We start from the raw sequence: 27,931 nt of genomic DNA on the forward strand, positions 1-27,931 counted from the left end.
TTGACTTATTCTAAGGATGTATTGGAATACCTAGATGAGTAACTTTCAAAGAATTGAACGCTTGCAAGACACAGTGCTGCACTTCCCTCCCTCTCCCCACGATCTACCATAATCTGCAAGACAGGCAAGTATATGGAGAATGAAGTGAAATGCTGACAAATAAACAAGTCAGTCCAAACTACAAAATCTAGGACAAGGGAAGAAATTGGAACTCCAGTGCCATGCTTCACGTTGTCAAATTGCACTTCCATAGTGTGGCAGGAAATGGGAAACGTGCTGGGTAAGGCCAAAATTCTCTGATGCACAGGATACTGGCTATTTAATGAAGGGGGGTGGTGGGGGCAGACTGTAGATGGGAGCTGCTCTGAGGAAAGAAGACAAAAACTTCTGTGTGGGTAACCGAGCTGAAGAGAGAAGAAAGCTACAAGAACAGGCACACAGTAATCCTTTGCCCTTTGAGCCTGTTAAAAGACCTAGTGCGGAAGAAGACAGGAATAACGCTTCATGAAACATCCAGGTAGCCACAGTGCTGAATTATGTTTCCAGTTGTTGCTGCAACAAGCAAGCTTCAAGGTAAGACTAAATCAAAGTGTATCCATGATAAAGTACATAATTTTGGAAACAATTCTTTTCATTACTAGTGACTCTGAACAGAAGCCACGTTTGCTTATTTCTGGCAATCCTAGCATTGCCTATTAAGCCTGCCACTTGTGGGCTGTGTTCTTCATAGCATCCTAGAATGGCTTAGGTTGGAAGGGGCCTTAAAGACCATACAATTCCAACCCCCTTCCATGGGCAGGGACACCTCCCACCAGATCAGGTTCCCAAAGCCCCATCCAACCTGGCCTCCAGAGATGGGTCATCCACAGCTTCTCTGGGCAACCTGTGCCAGTGTCTCACCACCCCCTGAGTAAAGAATGTCCTTCTTGTATCTAATCTAAACCTTCCCTCTTTTAATTTAAAGCCATTAATCCTTGTCCTATCACTCCACTCCCTGATAAAGAGTCCCTCTCCAGCTTTCCTGTAGGCCCCCTTTAGGTGCTGGAAGGCTCCCATCAGGTCTTTTAGGAGTCCGCACGATCCTTAGTAAAGTTCTTCCTTTGGTTCTCCTATTGTTCTCTATGTGTTTTGTCATCTATTTACTATAATGCTAATTGAAAATGGTTCAGCACAGCATGGTGAAGCAAGACAGATTGAACAGAAAGACTGGTTGGATCATTTCAAACAAGACGGGGATGACAAGGCTGAAAAACAGAAATGCTCACTTATAGCAAGATGTGTAGAACTAGCTGAATGAGAGCTTCTAGTCACATTCACAGAAGGAAAGAGAATGCATCCTACTATAGGTTTACAAATTCGAGTCAACTCATTTAAATCTTCATTCATACAGGCAAAGACGTCATATACTTGCTGCACAACTGAGGACATCTTTGAATTTATTAATGTAAAGCAGACAGAATTCTAAATCACATTATATCAGAAGTACTAAAATATCACTCTTAGATTTATGTAGCAATGCATCACTTACACTACACACTTCATAAGCAGCCAGCAGATTTCTCAGACTTCTGTTTGATAGTAGGATTTGTTACATCCCTTGAGTAAAAATTTATCTGTCTAAAGTCATTGCTTGACATGCAGTGATTAAAAATTAACAGTAAAAAAAAAACACTAACTTTATCACTGAGTGAGCCAATCACAGTCATGGCTGGACAGATAAGGTAGTGACATATCTGAAGAGCAGTGAACTATGACTGTCCACAGCATTCAAAAGGTTGCAAGCAAGGACTGAAATACCCTTATATGGGTTCACAAACTATCATTTTTTTTAAACTAAACTATTTTTTCTCCCGTGATGGTTGGGGGAAGAAGGCAGGCAGCAAGGCACTTGCATATCTTAAGCCTCTATTATGTAGGAACTCCAGGGCGACCATAGGGCCAGCTACGCAAGTGCTTTAGGTCAGAAGGATTCTGTGTGAAAAGGGGCTACTGTGGGACGTGTGGAAGAGCCCAAGCTGGAGAGGAAGGAGGGGCAGACATGTCCTGGAGTTCTTGTAGATACCAAAGTCAGAGCTTGGGCAATTAAAGGGTGTGGCATTTCTATGCCAGAACAAGAACAGAAGGCATTAGGTTTCGTTTGAAATACTATCTTCTCTCCATTAGGGATTTCTGGATTACTTTTGCAAGACAAGCTTTTAACTCTGCTGCACTGCAGGAACTGAGAAGCACAAGAACTTCATGGAGCTTTATGTCTCTTATCATGCCTTATTTGCAGCACCAAGGCTCGTCACATCACTCATGCCAGGACAAAGCTTTGTGACAATTCCCATTAGCTCTCTTTCTGGAGGAGTTCCTTGGCAGTTTTCACCTGCACTGAGATTCTCCAGTGTTCCTATAAAGCTCATGAACATTGGCTTTAAAGCTTACATTGCTAAACAAAGCGTCTCTTGCTGTTGAGACGACAGTAAGGCCTGAGTTATTAGAAACTAAGCACAACGATTCCAGCCCAAATTACTATTCAGAGACAGCACTGTTTTAGCTGAAATCCAGATTTTTTCATTTTTTCCTGAAAGATTTAAAGGTGCCGAGCAATCATCCACATTAAAATAGTCCTAACCAGCAGTCAGCCCTTGTTCCTCTTGTCTGGCTCTTCCGCATTGTAATTTCAAGAAGTTCTGGGCCTCTATCTTGAAGTCTAACATTTTGTAAGAGACAGATTAAAAAAAAGCATCTGGAAAAAGATCCTGAATGCAGACAGATCTGTAATGCCAAGGTAACTCATGCCTTAATGGGCTGGAAGGTTGAAATGGAATTCCGTTTATGTCTGTGTTGGCTCTGGCCCTACACTTGCCCATCTGCAATGCTGAGGCCTATTTGAATTACCTAAAACGTTTACTCACTATTTAACATATTAATGAAGTAATAAACCAGGCCAATGAATAACTGAAATCCAGGCACTGTTTCTGTACTGAATATTATCAGGGTCAAGGGAGCTTTCAAGGAAATATACCAGAAAAGTAGTGCCTCAGGATGCTACTGATAGCTGTGTATTATCAGCAAGTATTCTTATTTCCTTGTAGAATCATCCAAGATATAACACGAAGTGCAACAGCTTTCTATCTTTTAAGGAAATTGTCATCAGATCTCTAGCTCCTAGGGTACTCTTAACTGTGATTCTCAAACATGGGCTACAGCATAGAACACCTCCACTCCCCGCATCCAGACTTTGATTGCTAAGCATATTGCTATCTCATCTCAAGCACAGAGGACAGATTTAAGCCATTGAATGAACTGCTGCTGCCTTCCTCATAAGTCGCTCTGTCATTGGTGAGTTTGGTCTCATCACATCACGTTCTCTCAGGAGGCATCTGAGAAAGGAAAATAGGTAGCACATAAATGGGATGAAGGTCATGAGTACATCATTTTTTCCTGTAAGATCATCTGCAGTGTCCTTTTAAGAGATAGAAAAGAATACCTAAAGACCTGCTCTTGAGGTGCGTATCTCCTTTATTGGAAACATTTAGCCTTGGCATTAAGTTTAGGCAGAACAGCATGCTTCTTAGCACTGACAAGAGACTGAAAATGAGCAGTCAGGGTGTACAAAAGAATCATTTTGATTTTGGGCCTAATATTTATGTTTCAAAGAGACTTCAGGAGTGGAACAGGCAAGGCTTTACGTTGTCTGGAGGATCCATTCTTTAAAGTGCACAGGCAGGCCCAGCTGATAACTTTCAACAGAACTCCATACAGGTCAATGAGCAACATCTGTGATTTCTGCCCAGCAAGACACTTGTAATTTGTACTGAGGCAAGCTCACATCAGACTCTGTTAATCATATTTCCCAGTAAAACTGTTGTTATTATTAGTATGGACTTGACTTTCAGCAGTTTGCTGAAGTTTAGGAGTCCATTAAGTACACAGACCATGAGGCAAGTGGCCACTGTTTAAGACAGAACCCTCTGAAAATCAACTGCCATTAAACAAATATAGATAAATCATCCAGACTGTAAGAATGCACATTTGGAACTGAAAGCAATTGCACTTTTTATCTTGATAAATGTAGCAACATTTAACCATGAATGCTTGTGTGTAATTTCAGCACTAATTCAGTATACTTGCTACTACTCTTTATTTTTGAAAACTACTATTTCCATTTAAAAAATCAGGAAAAAAACTTACCTAGCAAGGTTTTGTTTGGCTTTTGATTTACAATTTAAAGCAGCATGAATCAATAACTGGTTGAAAACATCTCTCTGAAAACAGAAAAAAAGTTAGCAAAAATACAAATTAATATGTAATTTAGACTTACATGAACATCATTACAATGGTTACAATGTCTTGTTTACTAAAAGCCCCCAAGGAAAACATTTTCTCATTGACATATTTAAATAGCTAACACTGCTAGTAAGTGTTTGTAAACAGGATTCAGTCACAAGCACAATTCTTCATTTTATAAGAATGAAGTATTATTAATAGTGTAAGAATCAAAGGGAGGCTACTGGAAGAGGATTAAGTTGCATCAAAACATCTTTTATTGACCTCCTTTACCTGAGCATTACTGCCTCCTAGTTGGATTAGCTGGTAACGGATTGGGTACAGCAAATCTACTGCTTTGTCACAATTTCCATTTTCAAACTCCATAAAAGCCTGGCACAGTGGTAACCCCAAACTAGGAGCCAGGGAAAGTTCATGGTCTTCACCAGGTGCTCTGTAGAAAGAGAAAGTGATGAACTTGCATAAGTCAAATGATAAACATGCATATTTCTGTACCAGTCTGTCACTGCCTACAGACAGAGTTATTCTTTTTACCCTACAAAGCCTGATATTTCAGGTACTTGGATAATATTTTTTTTGTGTGGTTATGTTACCTTCACCTCTGTTACTCATTAATCAGTTTTTATTCCTCTGCACATATTTGCAAGTCACAAGCCCAATGCCTCCTGCCTTTGCAATAAATAGTTTAGGCTAAGAAAAAGCCAGAAAATTCTAGAATCATAGAATCATAGAATCATAGAATATCCTGAGTTGGAAGGGACCCTTAAGGATCATCAAGTCCAACTCTTGACACCGCACAGGTCTACCCAAAAGTTCAGACCATGTTACTAAGCGCACAGTCCAATCTCTTCTTAAATTCAGTCAGGCTCGGTGCAGTGACCACTTCCCTGGGGAGCCTGTTCTACACTAGTTTCTCTTCTGATCCTCTCACCAGAACATCCTATTGCTACTTCTTTGACTGTCCTTACCATTGCCAAAACTGGCAATCAGTCTCTTGCAGAGAGCTCCAAATAATAATCTTTCAAAAGAACTTGCCACACAGCACAGTGCCTCACCATCTTTGTAATATACACTGCATTCCCAGTGACAGCTGGGAATGACAGCTCTCAAAGTCTGCTCTTATTTTCATCACAACAGACTGTTTTTAGATGCAAAAACAGCAAGGGATTTTAGATAGCACTTGTTTTTCTTTATTTTTCTTTCTCTTTTTTTTCTTTTAAATGCTTGTAACCTAACCCGTCTAAGAGTGAAAGAGACATACAGCATGACAATAAGCCTGTAGAAGATGTATACATTTTAGTAGACATCCTTCCCTATATTAAAAAATGTAAAAATATAAGTAGCCAAACTGTAGCCATTTGGCCTATAGGCAATACCTGCAATGGGACAATGTGGAATTGTTTTTCCACTGCTACAAAAGGAGCTGACAGTGATCACACCTTGACAGTCGGAGGCAGTGACATGTAGGTGCCAAAAGCTTGGTGGGCAGTACCAGAAGGGGAAGAGAGCTATTTGACCCCAGCAATACAAATCCATTCATTCCTGAGAATACGGAGCACAGGTCAATGCTATGAATTCCATTGGTTGCTTAGAATAGATTTCTCTGTAAATTTTCAAGTTAAGTCTTTAACATTGAGGAATCAGCCTAGTAACTTTAGTCACTGGTTTCTGTTTAAAGTGCTTGCAACCACAGCTGAAAGCCACAATATTGCCTTAAACTTACCAAGCCAAAAATCTGATGATACAAAATGTACACACTGGTGTAAACAGAAAGCTATGCAACACCTCAGTAAATGCCCCATTGCTACAATTCACTCCTTATATAAATAAATAAATAAATAAATAAAATGTGTGTATCTGTATGCTTTCTGTATAAACAATCAAAATGTCTTTAAAGATCTACCTTTCAAAGCACTAAGCTTTGCCCTAAATATTCCCTTTGAGTCACGATCATAAATTTCCCTTATTGTCCTCTAGGTCAACGCTGATTTTTATGTATACAGTGTTGCCCTATGTGTTTATCATTCCTTAACATGCATCCTCCTCTGGAAAGTTAAAAGTGTATAACAGATGTGTATTTTGAAGAAGTGGTCTGACACCTGTTAACGACAGTCGTTAGCTAGGTGAGAATGGTCTCCACCAGGCACGGAGCGCTCTGCAGGAGGTCGGTACACACCCAGACCGAGTACCCGCTAAAGAATGCAGCGGTTCAGGTCACGGGATGCAGGGAGTGTCAGAGCCTGTTCCTGCCATCGGCGGGAGGCAGAGACGCTGCGTGTGTTAGGTGTGAGCAAGTGGATGACCTGATCCGCATGGTGGCGGAGCTCAAGGAGGAGGTGGAGAGGCTGAGGGCCATCAGGGAGTGTGAGCGGGAGATAGACTTCTGGAGCAACTCCCTGCAGGGCCTCAAGGAGACATACCGGGGTGAGACACCCCAAATGGGGGTGGACACCCTGCCCAGTCGCCGTCGGGCAGAGGGAGGGGATCTGGGAGTTGAGGACGAATGGAAACAGGTCCCTGCTCGACATCGCAGGCGATGCCCTCCTCTTCCGACCCCACCTTCCCAGGTGCCCTTACAAAACAGGTTTGAGGCCCTGGAGAATGAGAGATCAACAGCAACTGAGGAAGAGGTAGAAAGTGTTCCCAGGAGGATGCCTAGGGTGAGGAGGTCAACTCCACGCATCAGGACTGCCTCCACCAAGAACGAAAGAAGGGTGATTGTTGTGGGTGACTCTGTCCTTAGGGGAACAGAGGGCCCTATTTGTCGGCCTGACCCTACCCGTAGGGAGGTCTGCTGCCTCCCTGGGGCCAGGGTCAGGGACATTGCCAAGAAGGTCAAGCGCCTGGTACGGCCCACTGACTACTACCCGCTATTGGTCTTTCAGGCTGGTAGCGATGAAGTAGCAAAGAGAAGTCCGAAGGCGATCAAAAGAGACTTTAGGGATTTGGGGCGACAACTTAGAGGTTCGGGCGCGCAGGTTGTGTTTGCCTCTGTCCTTCCGATAGGGGGGATGGAAGCTGAAAGGTGCGCTGTTCGCATAAACTCGTGGCTTCGTGACTGGTGTGACCGGCACAACTTTGGGTTCTTTGATCACGGGAAGGTCTATGCTACGCCGGGCCTGATGGCACCGGATGGGATGGGCCTCTCTCGGAGAGGGGTAAGGATCTTGGGTCAGGAGTTGGCAGGGCTGATAGATAGGGCTTTAAACTAGAGTCGAAGGGGGAAGGGGCTAAAACCAGGCACGCCGGTGAAGACCTAAGGGATGGTACGCTAGAATCAGAGGGGCTGTGTGCCAGTGAGGTCCTTCGGTTCGATCCACAAGGTGCTGAGTGTAAGGAGACGCACCTGAAATGCTTCTACACGAACGCACGCAGTATGAGGAATAAAATGGATGAGCTAGAAGTCCTGGCCCAGTCCCGCAACTACGACATCATCGGCATAAGCGAAACCTGGTGGGATGAGTCCTGTGACTGGGGTGTTGCGATAGACGGTTACAGGCTCTTCAGGAGGGACAGGCAGGGTAGGCGAGGTGGTGGGGTGGCGATGTATGTGAAGCAGGGGCTGGACTGTGTGGAACTTCAGGTCGGCGATGGCAAAGTTGAGAGCCTCTGGGTAAGGATCAAGGGACGAACGAATAAAGGGGATGTCGTTGTGGGAGTCTATTACAGACCGCCTGGCCAGGACGATAGCGCCGATAACTTATTCTTTACAGAACTAAGAGAGGCCTCGAGATTAACTCCCCTTGTCCTTATGGGGGACTTCAACTTGCCAGACGTTAACTGGGAGTGCCACACGGCTGACACGAGCAAGTCCAGGAGGTTCATGAAGCACCTAGATGATAACTTCTTGGTGCAGGTGCTGACGGAGCCAACTAGGAAAGGTGCCCTCCTAGACCTGTTGCTAGAAAACAGAGAGGGTCTGGTGGGAGATGTGGTGATTGGTGGCCGCCTCGGTCATAGCGACCATGAAGTGGTTGAGTTCAAAATTTACGGTGACAGAAGGAAAAGTGCCACCAAAACCTCATCCCTAGATATGGGGAAGGCGGACTTCAGGCTGCTCGGGGAACTAGTCAGCAAGGTCCCCTGGGAAGCTGCTCTTGAAGGCCTTGATGTTCACCAGTGCTGGTCACTCTTTAAGCGATGCCTCCTAGAAGCACAAGATCAGGCAATTCCTAAATATCGCAAGTCAGGCAGGCGGGGCAGGAGGCCGTCGTGGCTGACCAGGAACATTCTTATGGAGATTAGGCGGAAACAGAGAGTGTTTCGCTACTGGAAGGAGGGCCAGGTGACATGGAAAGAATACAGGGATGCTGCTCGTGTCTGTAGGAAGAAAATTCGTGTGGCTAAAGCACACCTAGAGTTGAAGCTGGCTGTGTCTGTGAGAGAAAATAAAAAGGGTTTTTTTAGATATGTGAATGGAAAAAGGAGAACTAAAGAATACATAGGGCCGCTCCTTGACAGGGAAGGTCTTCTCACAGACGATGACATAGGCAAAGCAGAGACGCTTAATGCCTTCTTTGCCTCTGTCTTCAATGCCGATGATGGGCTTCGGGACCCAGGGTGCCCCGAGCTGGAGGACCGGGACGGTGGGGATGACAAACTCCCAACCGACCCTGAACGTGTGCGGGATCTGCTACTCCACCTGGATCCCTACAAGTCCATGGGTCCGGATGGGATTCATCCCCGGGTGCTGAAGGAGCTGGCGGACGTCATCGCGGAACCTCTCTCAATTATTTTTCAACGATCCTGGGAGTCTGGAGAGGTCCCGGTAGACTGGAAGCTGGCAAATGTTGTGCCGATTTTCAAGAAGGGTCAGAAAGAAGACCCTAGCAATTACAGGCCTGTCAGTCTCACATCAGTGCCTGGTAAAATCATGGAGAAGATGGTTCTCGAACGTATTGAGGCGCACCTGGGGGACAAAGCAGTCATTGGTCCCAGCCAGCATGGGTTTGTGAAGGGTAGGTCCTGCCTAACTAACCTGATTTCCTTTTATGATAAGATCACCCGTATGGTGGACCAAGGGAAACCAGCTGATGTGATTTTTTTGGACTTCAGCAAGGCTTTTGACACGGTTTCCCATAGGATCCTACTGGACAAAATGTCCACAATACAGCTAAATAAAAACATCATACGATGGGTGAGCAATTGGCTAACGGGCAGGGCCCAAAGGGTTATGGTGAATGGGGCTGCGTCAGGCTGGCGGGCGGTCACCAGTGGGGTCCCTCAAGGCTCCATTTTAGGGCCGGTACTTTTCAATATTTTTATAAACGATCTGGATGTAGGAATAGAAGGCATTTTGAGCAAGTTTGCCGATGACACCAAACTTGGAGGAGTTGTGGACTCGAATGAGGGTGGAAAGGCCTTGCAGAGGGATCTGGATAGGTTGGAGAGCTGGGCGATCGCCAACCGCATGAAGTTCAATAAGAGCAAGTGCCGCGTCCTGCACCTGGGACGGGGAAACCCTGGCTGCACGTACAGACTGGGCGATGAGACGCTGGAGAGCAGCCTAGAAGAGAGGGATCTGGGGGTCGTGGTAGACAGCAAGCTGAATATGAGCCGGCAGTGTGCCCTGGCAGCCAGGAGGGCCAACCGTGTCCTGGGGTGCATCAAGCACGGCATCGCTAGTAGGTCGAGGGAGGTGATTGTCCCGCTCTACTCTGCGCTGGTGCGGCCTCACCTCGAGTACTGTGTGCAGTTCTGGGCACCACAGTATAAAAAGGACATGAAACTGTTGGAGAGTGTCCAGAGGAGGGCTACGAAGATGGTGAAAGGCCTGGAGGGGAAGACGTACGAGGAACGGCTGAGGGCACTGGGCCTGTTCAGCCTGGAGAAGAGGAGGCTGAGGGGAGACCTCATCGCAGTCTACAACTTCCTCGTAAGGGGGTGTCGAGAGGCAGGAGACCTTTTCTCCATTAACACCAGCGACAGGACCCGCGGGAATGGAGTTAAGCTGAGGCAGGGGAAGTTTAGGCTGGACATCAGGAAGGGGTTCTTCACAGAGAGAGTGGTTGCACACTGGAACAGGCTCTCCAGGGAAGTGGTCACTGCACCGAGCCTGACTGAATTTAAGAAGAGATTGGACTGTGCACTTAGTCACATGGTCTGAACTTGGGTAGACCTGTGCGGTGTCAAGAGTTGGACTTGATGATCCTTAAGGGTCCCTTCCAACTCAGGATATTCTATGATTCTATGATTCTATGATGAAACAATCCTTCATTTAAACGATTCTTCCAGCTCTCATAGAAAATGCACAGACATCAAAGACTGTTTTTTACTTCCTCTTGCAATTGATCTGAAGTATTGATTCATGAAGAACAATATACGCCCCTGCATTAACTAACATTTCTATCCATGAAAATAAACATGGGATACCAACCACCAGAGAGCGCCACAGAAGGCGGTGTGGGTTGCCCCTGCCGTGGGAAAAGGCAAACCCACTTGTGGGATTGTCCTTGCCCAAGGACCAGGGTATACCTGGTGGGTAATGCGGAAAGATGGGGATATCAAGTGTGTGCCTCAAGGAGATTTAACACAGCAGCAGAAGTTTTTGAGAAAGGGAAGAAAATAATTCAAATTCTCCTGAAAGCTGGCTTTGCCATTAAACAGAATAAGGTCAAGGGACCTGCACAGGAAATCCAGTTCTTGGAGGTAAATGTCAGGATGGACGTCACCACATTCCGACAGATGTGATCAACAAAATAACAGTTATGTCTCTGCCAACTAGCAAAAAAGAAACACAAGCTTTCCTAGGCCTTGTGGGATTTTGGAGAATGCATGTGCCAGTCTATAGTCAGCTTGTAATTCTTGTCAACTTTAAAGCCCCAAATGAATTTGGTCTGGGTCATTTTTATGACTGCATTTTAAACAAATAAATAAATAAAAAAGCCACAAGTAAAACACATCTTAGATATCATTTACATGCATGAATACAATATATTCATGATTCACAAATTAATCCACTAATCCAAACAATTAAAATAATTTCTTCATCTTACAGTCAGTTTTCTGAAATAACAAAATTAACCTTCATAATGCTTCAAATTACATCTAAAAACGTGCAGTTCTATTACTACAAAAGGCTGAACACAGGCAAAAGGGAACAGTAGGTGGAGAGATACGTAGAAGGATCGCTACAAGAAGGACATCGAGGTGCTTGAGCGGGTCCAAAGAAGGGCGACGAATCTGGTGAGGGGCCTGGAGAACAAGTCCTACGAGGAGCGGCTGAAGGAGCTGGGCTTGTTCAGCCTGGAGAAGAGGAGGCTCAGGGGCGACCTTATCGCTCTCTACAGATACCTTAAAGGAGGCTGTAGTGAGGTGGGGGTTGGCCTGTTCTCCCACGTGCCTGGTGACAGGACGAGGGGGAATGGGCTAAAGTTGCGCCAGGGGAGTTTTAGGTTAGATGTTAGGAAGAGCTTCTTTACTGAAAGGGTTGTGAGGCATTGGAACAGGCTGCCCAGGGAGGTGGTGGAGTCACCATCCCTGGAAGTCTTCAAAAGACGTTTAGATGTAGAGCTTAGGGATATGGTTTAGTGGGGACTGTTAGTGTTAGGTTAGAGGTTGGACTCGATGATCTTGAGGTCTCTTCCAACCTAGAAATTCTGTGATTCTGTGATTCTGTAGTGTGTTACAGCTTTCCTGAAGTGGTGTGTGCAGTTTTACACATTTTACATATACTTACATATCAATATAATTATATGAAAGATATTCACTGTCTCCTACTTCAGTCAAATCAGACATGCTTAGGCTTGATTTGACAGATCCTTGTTTTCATAACTACTCTTAAATACATTTATTTTTGGTTGAGAAACATTATTGTCAGAAACAAATTGTGAGAATTTCATATTCTTCTTCCTCCTTCTTTTCTAAGGGAAGGGAAGCAATAGATGCTGAAGCAGGGGAAAAACAAGTTATATGGGGGAAGAACCTAGAACTGAATGAAATTTTAAACTGGCAATGATTGCCATACCAGTAATCATGTGTTTGGAGCAGGATAAGCTGAAATTCCTAAGATGTTATGGCCAAAAACAGGAGGGGAAAGGTGGTACTGTAACTCAAGGCAGTGAAGCCGGGCAAACAGGGATGTTATCTGACTGCCATTTGTGACTTTACCAGCCTACCAAGCCCATAGGTCAGCTGTATGTTCTCAGACACAATCTCTACAGATTTCAGAAGCTTTCTGTTCACTTTCAGTTGTTCGGCATTCATACATTGAAAACCATTACTCACACTTACGCGAGAGATTTCATTAAGAGTAACTAGATATAAATTTGTATTGGTTAAGTATTAATCTTTTTTCTCTCCCATGTTTGCTGCAGAGTCTAATCAGGTGGTCTACTGTTTACAACTTTGTAAATTACTAAATTTTGTGCTTAAAACTATACCATTAAACCAGTAACTTGTTTTTAGGATCTATCACCTGCATTTACATACATGTAATCTATGGATCAATCCCCTCAAAAGAATTACAATCATTTACAGTTATTCAATACAAAAGAAAACATAAAGAAAAAACATTGTTTAGTTGAAATACTTCAATATGCAAATTTTGCACATAATTCAAAGCAAAATACTCTCTAGAACTGCTTTAGCAATATTTAAAAATTGGTTTCCTGCAGAGATGCTTCACAATGCACCAAATCGTAGCTATTAGAATATTGCTACCAACTAACGGTCCATGATTAAAGAACGTTTTAAAGCAGAGCAGAAATAACCACCACAGAGAGCTAACATATATTGTGCAATGTCCTCATTACTATATGGGTGAAATACTTATTGTATGTAACATAGCGTAGTATGAATTCATCAAAAGAAAATACAAAGCAAATGTTCACTTAGTGCTCATGAGTTCAAATGTAAGCGATTCTTGCTTAACAAAACAGAAGCCCCTTTAGGTAGTACTCAAAAATAATTACAGGGATCTTCTAATTGCACGTCAGCTGATTCAAACCAGACTTGTTCCATTAACACTCTAAGGCAGAGAAGAGTATGTTGTAACACTTCTGCAAGCCAGAGGCATTACCACCCTAAAGTTCAGAGGACAAAATATTTTTTCAGTATAACATTTTAATTCATTTACTTACTTGGCAAGTTCTTGAAGAGTTGTTAAAAGCTCATCAGTAGTTTTGTGGTCTTTGGCTCCAAGGGAAGACATCAAGATGTGTACATCGTTAAACAAAAGAATGTGATCTTTGGTGTGTTTCTTTGTAATCTTGAGAACATTGTCCCATCTGTCTCCAAGCTTTACACCTATGAGTAAAAGATATCTTTTTCAATAAAAATACCACATGCAAAAGCATCACTTTGTAATCAGCATCACACAGCACAGATAGCACTGCTACTAAACTCAAGAAAACAGACCCTAGAGTGGCAAAATTATATTATAATATTATTATAATATAATAATATAAGTAATGCTTAGTTACAGCCTGTCATATCTGGGCAAAGGGTTTATTGACTGTCAGTAATTTATTGCCAGTATTCTAGACTGCATTAAGCGAGGTTCTGGCTTTAATACAAGATTGCTTGTGTCTTCTTGGAGATTATGTTCATAGCGAATTGCCTATAGCAATCAAATTATACAGACAGATAAGACGGATTCCATAAACAAACCCAATGCACCATTAGTGTTTCAGTAAAATATTATGAAACCCTGCACCCTCCAACACCACCCTTCAGGAACTCCAGTGTGCAAATTCTAGCTTTAAAAAGTTGAGAAGAAATGACACAGAGTTATGAGAGTACACAAAAGCCAGAGGCTAATAGATGTGCACTTGCTATATCAACCAATATCACAATATAAAGTATTTAATTTGAAATTTACGTCAAGAAAGCTCTATAGCATTTTAGAAGCTAATGTACTCAATTATTCAGCCTCAGATCTCCAGGGACAATATAAGTTAAATCTTCCAGAAAAGAAATATGTAACCTCTGCTAGCTTGAGCTGAATGAAATACTGTGCTGGCATGGGAAAAAAAAGTATCTTGGAAAGAATAAAGGTTATGCACATGATGTGGATTAACCCTGGGTGGTGCTTCGCTGTGGTAGGCAGCAAAGCACCACCCAGCAGCTCGCTCACTTGCCTCCCCCTCAGTTGGATGGGGAGAAGAATCAGAAAGGCAGAAGTGAGAAAACTTGTGGGATGAGAAAGACAGGTTAATAGATAAAACAAACACTGAGCATACAAGCAAAGCAAAATAAGGAATTAATTCACTACTTCTAATCATCTGACAGATGTTTTACCCATTTCAAGGAAAGTTAGACCTCGTTATGTTTAACAGTTAATTGGGAAGACCAACACCGTAACTCCAAATGTCCCCTCTTCCTTCTTCTTTCCCGAGCTTTTATTGCTCGGCATAGCAACTTAGGGTATGGGATATTCTTTTGGTCAATCAGGGTCAGCTGTCCTGGCTACGTTCCCTCCCAAATTCTTGTGCAACACCAAGCCTACTTGCTGGCAGAGCAACATGAGAAACAGAAAAGACCTTCATGCTGTGTAAGCACTGTTCAGTAATAGCTGAAATATCTGTGAGCTATCAACACTGCTTTGATCACAGATCCAAAACATAGGATCGTAAGAGTTACTATAAAGAAAATTAACTCTATCCCAACTAAAGCAGAACAGCAAAAGATGATAAAGTTCACATTGAGGCTTTTCTCAAGAACGGACTTTTAAGATTTCTTCTGTAACACTGACCAAGCTTGCTCTGTAAGTATCTCTAAAAACTTCTCCAACATGCCAGTGTGTGTATTGTGGGGTGAGGGTAGGGAGGGGAAGGCAAAAAGAAAACTGTTCCTCTTACACATTAAGAAAGAACAGTTGGATATCCTACCTTCCAGACGAAGCCTGTACAGCATTGAACAGTTATCTACTATATCCAGCATGCTTCCACTTGACAGGCACTGAGGAGCAATCTGTAATCACAGGTATTCATAAGCTGCCCAACTGATGTGCTAGCAGGAACTTACTCAGATAATCAAACTTATATTCAAAGTACAGAATTAATTTTATCTTTTTATTCATCCAAAAATACCTGTCTGACAATAGCCCTATTTGCATCTTTTCTGAATGTGGTAATTTGCAGTGACAAACACACATATTGCTTCATTTGTGCTGCTTTACATGTTATGGAGTTAAACTCAGTAAGCATGGAAGGTCATCAAGGTGTTTTTTTGTTTGTTTGCTTCCAGTACAGTGCCATAATTAGTATTTAATTTTGCCAGATTTAGTAGACCGGAATCTGCACAGCAGCTTTCTTAATGACAACATTATTTTTAAACCTTACAAAGATGTTATACTACTGAAATTTGATAGCACTTATTTACTAAGATTGTTTTGAAATCTATGCAGTAAAGAACCATAACTTATTATGTAGAAATAAAAAGACATGTTTTTGTTGACTTAGTAGCTAACATGCAAAAATCACTTCTTTATAAAGGTAACTTGACTTTATAAGAAAATTATTTCACATCCTTTTAAAAAAGTTTCTTTTCAGGGGCATTTAGACCTATACATCATGAATAAGATATGTGGACACCTGGAAAACAGTACCAACAGTGCCATTACAGCTACTTCAAGCAAAAGTGTAAGAAAGGCTTGAATCAATATTTGAGTATTTGGGGCATTTCAGTAGTTGACAAACAGCTTCCCAAACAACACATATAAATAATATAATAAAATAATATGGCAATTGCAATAGGTTTCAATTTCATGCAGAAAGAATAAAGTACGTATTGTGGCCTTAAGCATGTTCTCCAGTAAAGATTAAGGCTCCTACTCACATGATTGTCATAAATTGTCAAAGCAGCCTCATATTCCCCCTGTAAAAGCAATCATTAACATTCAGGTAGAGAAAACAAGAGTGATGGGTAGTAACCAAACATATAAATACAATTAATAGGTGCCGTATTACTTCACTACCTCATGACTTGTTTAAAAAAAAAAAAAAGTCAATTAATTCCTTGAGGCCTGAAAAGAAAGAACAGAGACTAAGATAAAACAGGCTTTACTAGGTAAAATAACCACTATGCTTAGGTTTCATTTAATAATGAGAACTAATCCTGCCATAGGTTACACATGAGGGAGAAAGACAAGGTGTTACCTCTCATTCTAATCTTCCTTTCAGGTTTCTTTGCAGAAATTACTGCATCATGAAGTTATGCAAAGAGGTAGGAATAAAACTAATGTTAAGCAGGCTATACAAAAGCTGTATAATAGTGTTAATAGTGCTGAACATCTGCAAGTTATCTTGTTTTCTGACCAACGTACAGCACCTTTTCCATGATGACACATTTGTCTCCCGAATGAATTGAGACCCACAACTACAAAGAATTATCAAGTCCAAGGAAATTCTGCATTGCAGCCTGATAGGTTGGGTAAGGTGCAACTTAAAGGGTTTCAATAAATTTGATCTCTCTATAAGAGCAAGAATTAGTATCATTGACTAATAACATTAGCTATCAAATCTAGAGCTGTTGTACTGCCTCTTTTCTAGAGTTGGGAAATTTTGAGTTCAACAACAAAGTACTGAATTTGAAGAGAATTTTATTTTTAGACAAGATTTTGGCTAAAAATTAGAGATCCAGGTTCACCTTTCTATAAAATAATTGTGCCAAATGTAATTAGTGATATTTTTTTTATCTTTGAACATGTAATAATCATGTAATAAAGCAACTTTTCAACATTCCAACGAAGATACTGGATCTTTGTTCAATGTAATTACAACAAAATTATTCTCAAAATAATTGTACTAGCGAACTATCCTGTAAAAATGTCATTGTGCCATTTTACAAAAAAAAAACACACAACCCTCTAGACAGCTGAAAAAAAATAAATAAACGCTAGGGCTGCCTTTTAAATAGCATTAGATCAATTATCTGTCTGGACCATAAAACATCTGTATGAAAATGTCTCATACCTTTTCAATGAAGTATAAAGCCCAGTGCCAGTAATTATGACAAGCAAGCATATCACTGTTCTGCAAAATAAAATAAAATAAAATAAAATAAAAATGTTATATACAAAATAACTTTCCATTTAAATGTATCTAGACAGATTTCTGTTTTCTTCTTCATAAAAGAGTACTTCAAGTGACAGAAGAGACAAGAATGTTAAATCAGCTTGTCTACTTTAAATTTCTCATTATGCATATGCTACTTGAAATTCAGGATGAAAACTGAAGTTTATATAACTGAATTTGTTATTATTATATTTATTATATATATTTATTATTACTATTTATTATAACTGAATATCATCAATATTCACTGAACTGTACCAACTTTGCGCCCTACTTCTCAACTGGTACCAGAATTTTAAATATTCTTTCATAGCCTCCAACACTGTAGTTAAATTTAATCTTCTTACAGGTGGAAAAATCTTCCTTGTAATGATGAAAACTGCTTCACTTTCAGGAAGTACAAAGGTTCCCAGTGAACTTTATGGTGCTAATATAAATCCTCTAGTAATCTTTACTTGTTTAATATTATACTACAAAACCAATATGAGCAACTAAAATAGTTAAGGGGTTGGCATAAACCTGATAATATCACGTTTACTACTATACCACAATACCAAATGCCATATAAACAAGAACATGGGATTACTTCACTGAATAAAACAAAACCTTTCTTCTGCCTGCTGATTTTGAGTTCTGAATGAGATTAAATTGCTAAGGCAGAAGTGGGCTTGCAGACTGCTAAAATAAATAAAAGCAGACTAGGAGAACTCTTTGCAATAGCTCTGGAGAAAAAACTTTCCCATTTAATAACCAACAGTACTGGCACAGAGGCCCCCTCTGGTAACATATTTTGCTCCTTTTGATTTTGTGCTGAAACATACATAAAAGAAAGGCATCTTCTTTTTTTGTGTGGAGAGGAACAATAAAAAGTAAACTACCATGTAAAAAAAACTTACAAATTCTTTATGACTCTTACTGTAAAGAAAGATGAATTAAAAACACCTAAAGGAGTCTAGTGGTGCAAGATATAAAAGATCCTGGTCATTAAAAGAAGTACTAATTGTCAATTCACCAGGCCAAACATAAGCCCTTAGAAAGCCCTGCTTTTTTTTCCACATGATTACATTTTAACTGGGTTCATGACGAAAAGATGGGTTCATGAAGGCTAAGATGAAAAAAATTGCATAAAAGAAGTGATTATATACATTATCATTATGACAATGTCAGCAGTTATAAGTCTTAACTGTACTGGAGTGGACATGAGGGTATTCTAGACAATTCCACTTAATGATCTGGCACTTTGTTTTATTTGGATAAAGGGTATAAAGCTCAGAAGAATGGAACTATTTTAAGAAACAGAGTTCAAACAGGTTCCAAAAGTCAGGGGCTGATTTCAGAAATGGTTCTTGGTAGTTTTGAAGGTGTCACCCAAACTGTAAGTTCCATGTATCACTGTTTCATTAACTAATATGTTAAAGGACAGAATCCTTTCTGAGACATCAAAGATATGAACCTGAAGAGAGGATTGACTGATTGACTGCATGCATATCCACGCTTGGTACCTCAATGATTTAACTTAAAAAAAAAAAAATTCATCCTTCTAGCCTCACTATCCAGCCCTGTTCTTTGGGCAACATGGTACAGTGAGTTGAGATGACTCTAAAACAAACTCTTGTGGGTTCTATCAACTTCAAACTCCACAACCTTATGCTCTGAATATTATTATCTGCTCTTCACTTAATCATTAGGAAAAGACATGCTGTTCAACACAAATAAAAATTAAGCTCCACTTACAGCAAAGGACTACATGACAAATTAACAAAACTGTTCAATATACCACTGAGAGATACTCAAATAAGTTGGATATATGAAGTAACTTGAGTAGACTAGAAAAGAGACAAAAGCATAATTTATCTTTTCTTTACAGCTCACCTAGCATCCTTCCCTATCAAGAAGTAAACAAAAACAAACAAACAAAAATAATCAAAAAGCTCATTAAATACATGAGCTTTCTAAAACGTTGCTTTGCCTGTGTTATCTCAGAGCTGGTTCCCCTGAGGAAGATCACATAGGTTCCTCAATCGATGCATGTTGCTCAGCCTCAGTCTAAGCAAAAAGTTCATGAAAATAACGCTTGTCATTTTACTTCTATAAACATGCGAGTATAAATAAATCAGTTTTCATATCTAATATTTCATCTTCCAGCAATGGCTATGACTTTATGAGATATGAAATATTTAGCCAGTTCCATCTGCTTAAGAAAAAGAAACTATGGCGCGTGTGTGTACAAACTTGTTGAAAAGCAGTATTTTTTCAATATTTCTAGATAAAATAAGGCAGTGTGAGAAGACAGACTTTTTGTGAAACGTGGCCAACCAATGTGTTTGGCATTTGTGTAATCTCAGCAGTCCGAGTTACGATGGCATAAAGTGGTTCAAAGTATGTGTTGTTCATAATATACAATTTTTTTATGCTTCAAAATTGGCACAGATAACAGCACCACAAGTGATTTTTCTCGTAATCTAGGAAATTTGCATTGCTTGTAACATGTATGGAGACAAGAATAAACTAGATGAAGAATCAGAGAACTTGACTGGAGGAGATAAAGAAGACCTAAGATTTTTTTTTCAGAGATGCTATGAGAAAGTTTACCTTCCAGTTGGCTTCTGTCTCCTTCATAAATGCTAACCCTTTCTTCACCTCTGCTTTCATTTCATTTATGTGAGCTATAGTATGAACAGACCATGCATCTGTCTGATCTATAGCCAAAGCCTGTGAGTCAAAAAGGGAAAATGTGATCTTACAAACTTGCAAATAAACATATTTATTATTGCTGATATAGAAGCAAGAGACTTGTATTTATTAGCTGCACGTTAAGTACATCCCTGCACTATTCCTACTAACCACAGCCTGGAAGACTGATTTGGACAGAAAGGAAGAAAATGTTTATTGGCTGACTTCACTTCCTGACTTCTACTGCACAGAGATAAACATGTGCAGAACAGCTTTAGAATGCAGGCTTTAATGAAGGTTATCAAATGATGTTTTATTTCAAAGGCATATGTCAATATAAGCCATAAAAGAATTGCATACACAGGCATAATATACCCCATAGCACATTCTTGCAGGTAATCATTCCTTTAAGAACATGTCCAGCTCTGACTATTGAGCAATTTACTATTTCTCACTCCATTTACCAATAAGTTTTAGCCATTTCGTAAAGTTAGTCTTTCTTGTCACTTTCAGCCATTTGATTTAACAGAACCTTGGCAAAAACACCCATTAAAGATGAATTGTAACTGAGACCCCTGGAGGACTGCAGAAAATCAGGTGTAACTACTGTCTTCATAAAAAGGGAACACACCAAGTAATTTTGATCCCCAGGAACATTGTAGACTTAATTGCTCAATAATTCATGAATGTGCATCTAGAAAAAAAAAATGGAGGAGGAACCCAAACAGGGTGGATTGTCAAGAGCAAATTACGTTAAGTCAATCTAACATTCTTTAATAGGAGTAAACAGACAATTATACATGGGGGAAACAGAAAATTCGATATACATGGATTTTAGACAGCTGTTTTGATACCATCTCGCATGGTATGGTTGTAAGGAAATGAAGGCAATACAGTTAAGATGAAATTGCCATGGTATGGCATAGATATAGGAATCTTTCTAAGGAATATTAATCAATAGTTCTTTGCGAAATTGTGAGAATTTCCATGCTAAATTTTATCTCTTTGCTACTCCTCTTAACAACTGGGATGACGATGAGTCAGTTTACAGTATCTGCACAAAACATCAGTCAGAGATAGGGAGCATGACTAAGAATTCTAAAGCATTTTACCATCAATAAAAGGCAATTACCTCAAGGGCAAGCTTCTCAGCACGATCAAAAAGGTTTGTTTCCATGAGTCCAAAAGAATAGTAGCCCTTAACATAGCTAAGCAAAAGAGAAATGAACAATGCTTCATCATTAAGAACTAGATTTAAGGTAGGATTGAAGAACATACCAGAACATACATTTAACTCAAAACAGTCCTTACAATGCACTTTATATTGAACCATGCAAAGAGCTCAGATCCCATCTATTTTAAATGTGTATCTAACAAAAGACCAACTCTTCCTCATGCCCAACATGTATACTAAAAAACATGCAATCTATTTATTGTGCTAGCCAGAGCATCACATGGAACTGGGAACACTGTGTTTTTGATTCTGAATTGTAGAGTATGTAGACAATATTTAGACGCAATGTCTGCTTTTCTGTAGGTAGTCTAAACCACCACTAGCATTTTTCAAATTCAACACATTCTGAAGCATACTGAATTTTACCAACAGGGAAAAAAAAAAAAAAAAAAAAAAAAGCACCCACAAGTGACTTAAGATTTACAGTTAGAAACAGTGAGTGGGAATGTGTCAAAACACTTTCTGGTTTGTATAAAGTGGCTATTCTGGCTCCCCCAATACAACAGGCTGGAGATAGAACAAACTCACTGTCAGGCTGCTGCTGGTGGTGGTAAGCCACACTGATAATATTCAAAGGGCTCAAGCTTGCAGAATACAGAACAATAAGCTAGCTCTCATAGGAAATGAGAGGCCAAGAGACACCAGCATGGAAATCAGGAACAAAATGCACATCACCAGTGTTTTGAGAGCTGACATTTACTTCTTTGGATAAACTGGAATTTAGAGAACTAGATGGTCAGAAGCAAGAAAATACCACCACCAAAATTATCTGTATATCTCAAATGCAATGCATATGGCTGTAGTCTTCTGCACTTTCTCCAGTGCCCACTAACCTATAGGTAAGTGCCTTTAAGTGAAGTGACTCTTCAAAACTTGACAGCAAGTTGAATATGAGCCAGCAGTGTGCCCTGGCAGCCAGGAGGGCCAACCGTGTCCTGGGGTGCATCAAGCACGGCATCGCTAGTAGGTCGAGGGAGGTGATTGTCCCGCTCTACTCTGCGCTGGTGCGGCCTCACCTCGAGTACTGTGTGCAGTTCTGGGCACCACAGTATAAAAAGGACATGAAACTGTTGGAGAGTGTCCAGAGGAGGGCTACGAAGATGGTGAAAGGCCTGGAGGGGAAGACGTACGAGGAACGGCTGAGGGCACTGGGCCTGTTCAGCCTGGAGAAGAGGAGGCTGAGGGGAGACCTCATCGCAGTCTACAACTTCCTCGTAAGGGGGTGTCGAGAGGCAGGAGACCTTTTCTCCATTAACACCAGTGACAGGACCCGCGGGAACGGAGTTAAGCTGAGGCAGGGGAAGTTTAGGCTGGACATCAGGAAGGGGTTCTTCACAGAGAGAGTGGTTGCACACTGGAACAGGCTCCCCAGGGAAGTGGTCACTGCACCGAGCCTGACTGAATTTAAGAAGAGATTGGACTGTGCACTTAGTCACATGGTCTGAACTTGGGTAGACCTGTGCGGTGTCAAGAGTTGGACTTGATGATCCTTAAGGGTCCCTTCCAACTCAGGATATTCTATGATTCTATGATTCTATGAAAACTGGTTAACGTCATTCTAAAGTCACAAGGCATCCCCATTAAGCAATAAAAGTCCAATGTAAAGGAAAATTAGGGAAGTTGTATGCTTCTGTGCATGTACATGATGCGGTCATTTTAAGAAATATTTAACTGCTATTGTATTTGCAGATTTGTAGATTGCAAAACACCACTGGATACATCTCTGTTTCTCAAAGTATCTGCTGGAGTTTTGGTTTTATACTCAGGAGGCAGAAAAAAAAATACTACAACATGTGGGGTACATTGCACCTGATTTATTTCATGGTTTGAGAGGAATAAAGGTTGATTTTTTTATTTTGGTCAAGGTATCAATTCATACGAAACTCTACATGCCTGTCAGATTGAGGACATGGGATACCTGCCAGATTTCTATACTTCAAGAGATGTTTAATATATGGGTATTTCCTGTTGATTTACATTTAAGTGGACAACGAATGCACTTTTATAACACTGTGTCCAGAAAAAATTACAAAAATGCAGTTAAAGCTGCTAAGGAGTCTTACTTCTCCAAGAAATGACATCAGCGTACTGTAGTTAAGAAGAACAAAGTATTTTACGTTTTTTCTAAATTGAGATAACACTGCTGGAAAAATGAGACATTTTGTGGGGTGCTTTAGATTCATTATTATGATTGTAGAGAATAAGAATGAGAATATAGACATTCTATAAGAATATAGGCATTCAGTCTATATTCTTTACAGTGCTCGTGGAAGAGAAAAGATTGTACTGGATATCAAGATACAGAGCATGAGTCTACATACATGTAAATATTCATAGAGTATTTAGAAATTTATGTTTGACTATGGAGGGTCTATTCTATCTCTAAGTGTTAAATGTATACACTGATGTATAGTTTGATGTAGATTTTTACATAAAGTTAGCAGCTTTCAAGTAATTTAACAGGTCTTAAAAATAATTTAAAAAATTATCCCCACATAATTGTTTTTGTCAACTAACTGCTTGTCAGTAGATTCAGATTACCCCAAATTAACCTTGGGAAACCAAAACTTTCAGGACTTAACTAAATAAATAAAATGAAGTAAAACAAACAAACAAAAACTATCCTATGTGCTACATGATGTGCCACATTTGCTAGCAAAAATTACTAACTGACCTAAAGCTCACTTCTAAAACAAACAAAACAGAAAATCACTAACAGTATCAGCAGGGATATAGGAGAGGTGTTCTAGGTGTGGTCACTTACAATTCACTTGACTTCACTTACAAGCTGTGATCTTTTCTATGTGTCTTTATTCAGCAGATCCTATCCTTTAGATGTGTTTGAAGTTAAAAAGACAAAGCGTGTATACCTTACACCAGATAAAGACCTATTTTTAAAATGAAGCATGACCTACCTGCTCAGAGGAACATCAGGTGTCCAGAAAGGAAAAACCCGTGCAACAGAGTCTCGCATTTGTATATGATATCCCAGATAGAAGTAAGTGTCCTGGGAAAATTTGAGGGCTAGCAAGTCCGTTGGATGGCTCTGCAGAATCTGTTCCCATAGATCACAAGCTTTGGGAAGCTGGCTAGAAATACAGAAATATTTTGAATGCTGAAAGAAGGCACACACACACGACTCTACTGTTACTTCTAAACTCATTCTATTCTGAAAAAGAGAAAATTCAACATCAAAAAACTTTTTTTTCTTGAAAGAATTTAATTTTTTTTTTCTGTAAGAAACAATGGCATTTTCTTCACTGGGTACTTTCTGGGAAATAATATAAAATAAATATGCTTGTGTTAAAAAAAAAAAAAAACAAGCTATAAACTGCACAGAAAAAAACAGTAGCTCAACCATAAATCTAAAGATTTTCTTATGGGGTTGAACAGAGACCTGCTGTTATCTGCTTGAGGGTAGGAAAACTCTGTAGTGATCTGGGTAGGCCAAATCAATCGGCTGAGTCCAACTGCATGACATGCAACAAAGCTAAATGCCACGTGCTGTACTTGGGTTGTAAAAACCCCATGCAGTGGGACAGGCTTTCCATTTTTCAGAGGAAATCTATTTTGACATAGGAAGACAACAGAGAGGAGAAGAAAGGTCTGTTCTAGACTTTACTTCTGTGGGTCCAAGTGTGTATTATATTATACTGGACATCAGAGGACTTAAATATTAAGTATCTTAGTTCTAAACCATTTAACTCCACTGACAGATCTAAGACATTTAAAACAAGGAGTGCTTCACGTTTTAACATAGAGGCCATACAGCACTTCCCCTCCTACAGTTCTGATGGAAAACTAGTCATGGTGATAGAGCCTGGGTAGATAAATTTCAGCACAGCCACCAACACTGCACATTGATCCTTCACTAGTTGTCTAGCTAGACAGCTAGGCAACACCACTCCCAAGCATCGCCTCTACCTGCGGTAAGTAAAACTCTTCCTAGTCCTTTACACGGGAGGAAAGCGACAACAGAAGAGCAAGTGGGACACGTGCTAAGGTGGTACACAGCAACAGCAAGGAGATTCTGAATGACAAGACCAGCTCCTGCCCCCTTCCCCATAGGGCTAGACACTTACCCGTGGGCAAACATGTCCAGTGCTGCTACGTGAAGCTTCTCCCGCTCACTGAGAGGCTGGGATTTTGACAGTGTCATCATTGTTCTCATCGCACTGTCCAGCTCTTTGTTGAGCCGCACTGAACTTCCAGTACCAATCAACTCCAAACCATTTGCGATGACCTGTCCCATTGCTAGAGAAACCAGCACATTACAACTTGAGCCATATGGAACTGTCAGAAACTCATCTCTACAGAAGCATTAACACAGTTTTGTTTTGTTTTGTTTTAAAATGGGACTGATCTGTAGTGACAGGGGACAGAAAGGCTTATAAGCCTGAAGTTTTCTAGGCCCTTCATGATAAGCATTTAAGAAGACTTGAAATGAAAAGAAAAACACAAAACCAAACACATCATCCCAGCCTGCTCTCAACTATAAAGAATCTTCACACAGTTCTGCAGCCCACCGCTTCCCACTTGCCTAAACAAAGCACAGTTAACACAAAGAGGCAAGGAATTATGCAACACTTTCCATACTAACCATTAAAGATTATACTTACTAAAATTTGGATCTGCTGCTTTTAGCTTGGAGAGACATCCCTCGATACCTCCAAGACCCTCATCATTGGCCCAGGTTGCATACTGTAAAAGAGAGAGACAGTGTCAAGGAATCCCCAATGACATTGGGCATCTTCTCCTTCTCCCAGCCACGTGAAAGTCAGAAGCAAGAAAAATGATAGCAGAGAACCTTTACATTCAGATATAATTAGGTCAGTAAGAAAACACAGAAGCTGCTTTCTTTAAGGTAGCTTGGCCACCAGCAGAACTGACAGCCTTTGTTCTCTATGCAGCTTATGGGTCCAGGGTCCAGTGGGATGAGCACACTACCTGAAGTTCTTCCTACAGCTACAGTGTCTGGCATCACTTTCTGCTATGAGGGTTTTCTGCTGACTGCTAATGGCTGAATTCAGCCCAATTTGAAGAACATCTGTGAGAACGTAACATTTCTGAGACCACAGTTTCCCTGTCAGACTTGACAGCCAGTAGCTAACCAACACACATGCTACTGGAAAGAACCAATGCAGATACATGAACACAAACACACACGCTGTGATTGCCTAATCATGCCTTCCTCAAGAAACAAAACTCAGTACAGCCTCTGTCTAATCTTTCAGCTGTAAAGGAATGTAGAAATCAGCTACACCAAAGACTGGTTTATCCAGAAGTCCCTTCAGACCCCATTTTTCATCATACCTGGGTGAGCACTGCATCAAAGAGTTTACAGGCTTCATTGCTAGCAGTGGACAGGCCGAGTCCAGCATCCTGCCAGGCCTGCACAACAAACAGATGAGAAATGAAGGATTTCACACAATGAGATGATGGACAGAGTGGTGACATTCTGATGTTTTTCAAATGTTTTTTTTTTTTTTTCAAAACAGGAAAAAGCTGTGAGAACAATGCTAGCATAAGCAGACACGTTTTGTGCACCTGTCCATACATCTCAATTTGTTGGGTTAGCAGTGGGGATAAAGAACCAAAAATTATAAATTGTAGAATTTGAAAGGCTATATACCTAACAAGGTGAGGACCACACTTCACTCCCTGCACACAAATTTGAGATAGTTCCTCTGCTGAGGATACACCTCATATGAAACAGTGACACGGGAAAGGAAGACCCCAGGTTTCTATATACAGAAGCAATACTGCCTTTTCCTAAACAGGATAGCCACACAACCACCACATTGGTCACCTCACTACCTCATGGGCTTCCCTTCCTAACTTACTCACCTAACTAATGCCGTCGTCAAAACTTTTAGGGAGCCTAAACACACACGCTGGCTCTGCTGCTCCTTGTGCTCGTTTCCCCTCATCCTTCTCCCTAAACCCAGAACAGACTGCCCGCTGCCAGGCTTCCTGGAGGAGAGTGCCATTGCCTCCACTCCTTTTCCTGCTTTGCCTTTTCTCTTGGACCAGACCAAAGCCTTGCCCTTGCTGCTGCTTTGCTGCTCTCTTCCCTTCTAGCAGTGTCCCTGCAGCCATGCCAGCCGGCTGTGAGCGATCCCTCCTCTTTACTCCTCTGGTTCCGCGCGGCCGTTTCGCAGCGCTTTGCAGAACCTGCAGCACCCAGAGGAGCTTTTTGCTTTTCTCCCACAGCCCCAGCCCCAGCCCCAACCCCGCTGCCCCTCGGGCTGTCGGCACCCCCGGGGCTCCCCCGGGGCTCCCCCTGTCCGGCCCGGCCCTGCCCGGCCCTCCCCTGGCCGCGCCGCTCCGCTCCCCTCCGCCGCGCCGGACCTTGCAGTCCCTCAGCGGCGCCATGGCCCCACCGCTGCTTCTCCGACCCTGCCCCGCGGCTCGGGAGCTCCCGGCCCTCAGGAGGAGGGGCCGCGACCGGGGCGGGCGGGGCCGCCGGCGGCGGGGCGGGCCGGGGCCGCTCATCCCGCCGGCCGCGCTCGCTGCCGAGCCCCCGGGGCCCGCTGCTGCCGCTGCTGCCGCCGCTGCCGGCCACGCGGGGCCCGGCCGCCCCGGGGCGCCTCGGCAGCCCGGCGGCTTCCCAGCCCTGCCCGGCCCTGCCCTGCCTGGTGTCTAGGAGAAAAAGAGAGTTTATGTCCGGTGGAAGAAGGGACAGGCAACTTCAGAAGAGCACAAAGAAGTTGCCAGAATATCTCTGGAGGAG

At 41.6% G+C, this 27,931-nt stretch overlaps 1 protein-coding gene across 1 annotated transcript; it reads right to left on the reverse strand.

Moving 5' to 3' along the window:
- Positions 1-1,419: 1,419 nt before the first annotated feature.
- TTC38 (tetratricopeptide repeat domain 38) lies at positions 1,420-27,706 on the reverse strand. The gene is made up of 14 exons (XM_072041038.1): positions 27,550-27,706; positions 26,512-26,589; positions 25,818-25,899; positions 25,281-25,452; positions 24,114-24,287; positions 21,097-21,172; positions 19,884-20,003; positions 17,190-17,249; positions 16,054-16,092; positions 15,105-15,186; positions 13,356-13,521; positions 4,549-4,708; positions 4,180-4,253; positions 1,420-3,368 (listed from the first exon to the last, which is right to left on the reverse strand). Exons 1-14 carry the CDS (start codon positions 27,691-27,693, stop codon positions 3,275-3,277), a joined length of 1,521 nt encoding a protein of 506 aa, XP_071897139.1. The 5' UTR covers positions 27,694-27,706; the 3' UTR covers positions 1,420-3,274.
- Between the last annotated feature and the right edge of the window lie 225 nt (positions 27,707-27,931).

Source organism: Anas platyrhynchos, chromosome 1 (assembly GCF_047663525.1).
Source record: "Anas platyrhynchos isolate ZD024472 breed Pekin duck chromosome 1, IASCAAS_PekinDuck_T2T, whole genome shotgun sequence".
Classification (NCBI taxonomy): domain Eukaryota; kingdom Metazoa; phylum Chordata; class Aves; order Anseriformes; family Anatidae; genus Anas; species Anas platyrhynchos.

What these genes read in the sequence shown, in the direction of transcription:
- TTC38 (XM_072041038.1), bottom strand. Translation starts at nt 27,693, where the DNA reads ATGAGCGGCCCCGGCCCGCCCCGCCGCCGGCGGCCCCGCCCGCCCCGG. An exon ending in ACTCTTCAAGAACTTGCCAA is followed by an intron (nt 4,709 to 13,355) that starts GTAAGTAAATGA and finishes CTCTTTCTACAG; the next exon opens with AGCACCTGGTGAAGACCATG. An exon ending in GCCAAACAAAACCTTGCTAG is followed by an intron (nt 3,369 to 4,179) that starts GTAAGTTTTTTT and finishes TTCCTTTCTCAG; the next exon opens with ATGCCTCCTGAGAGAACGTG.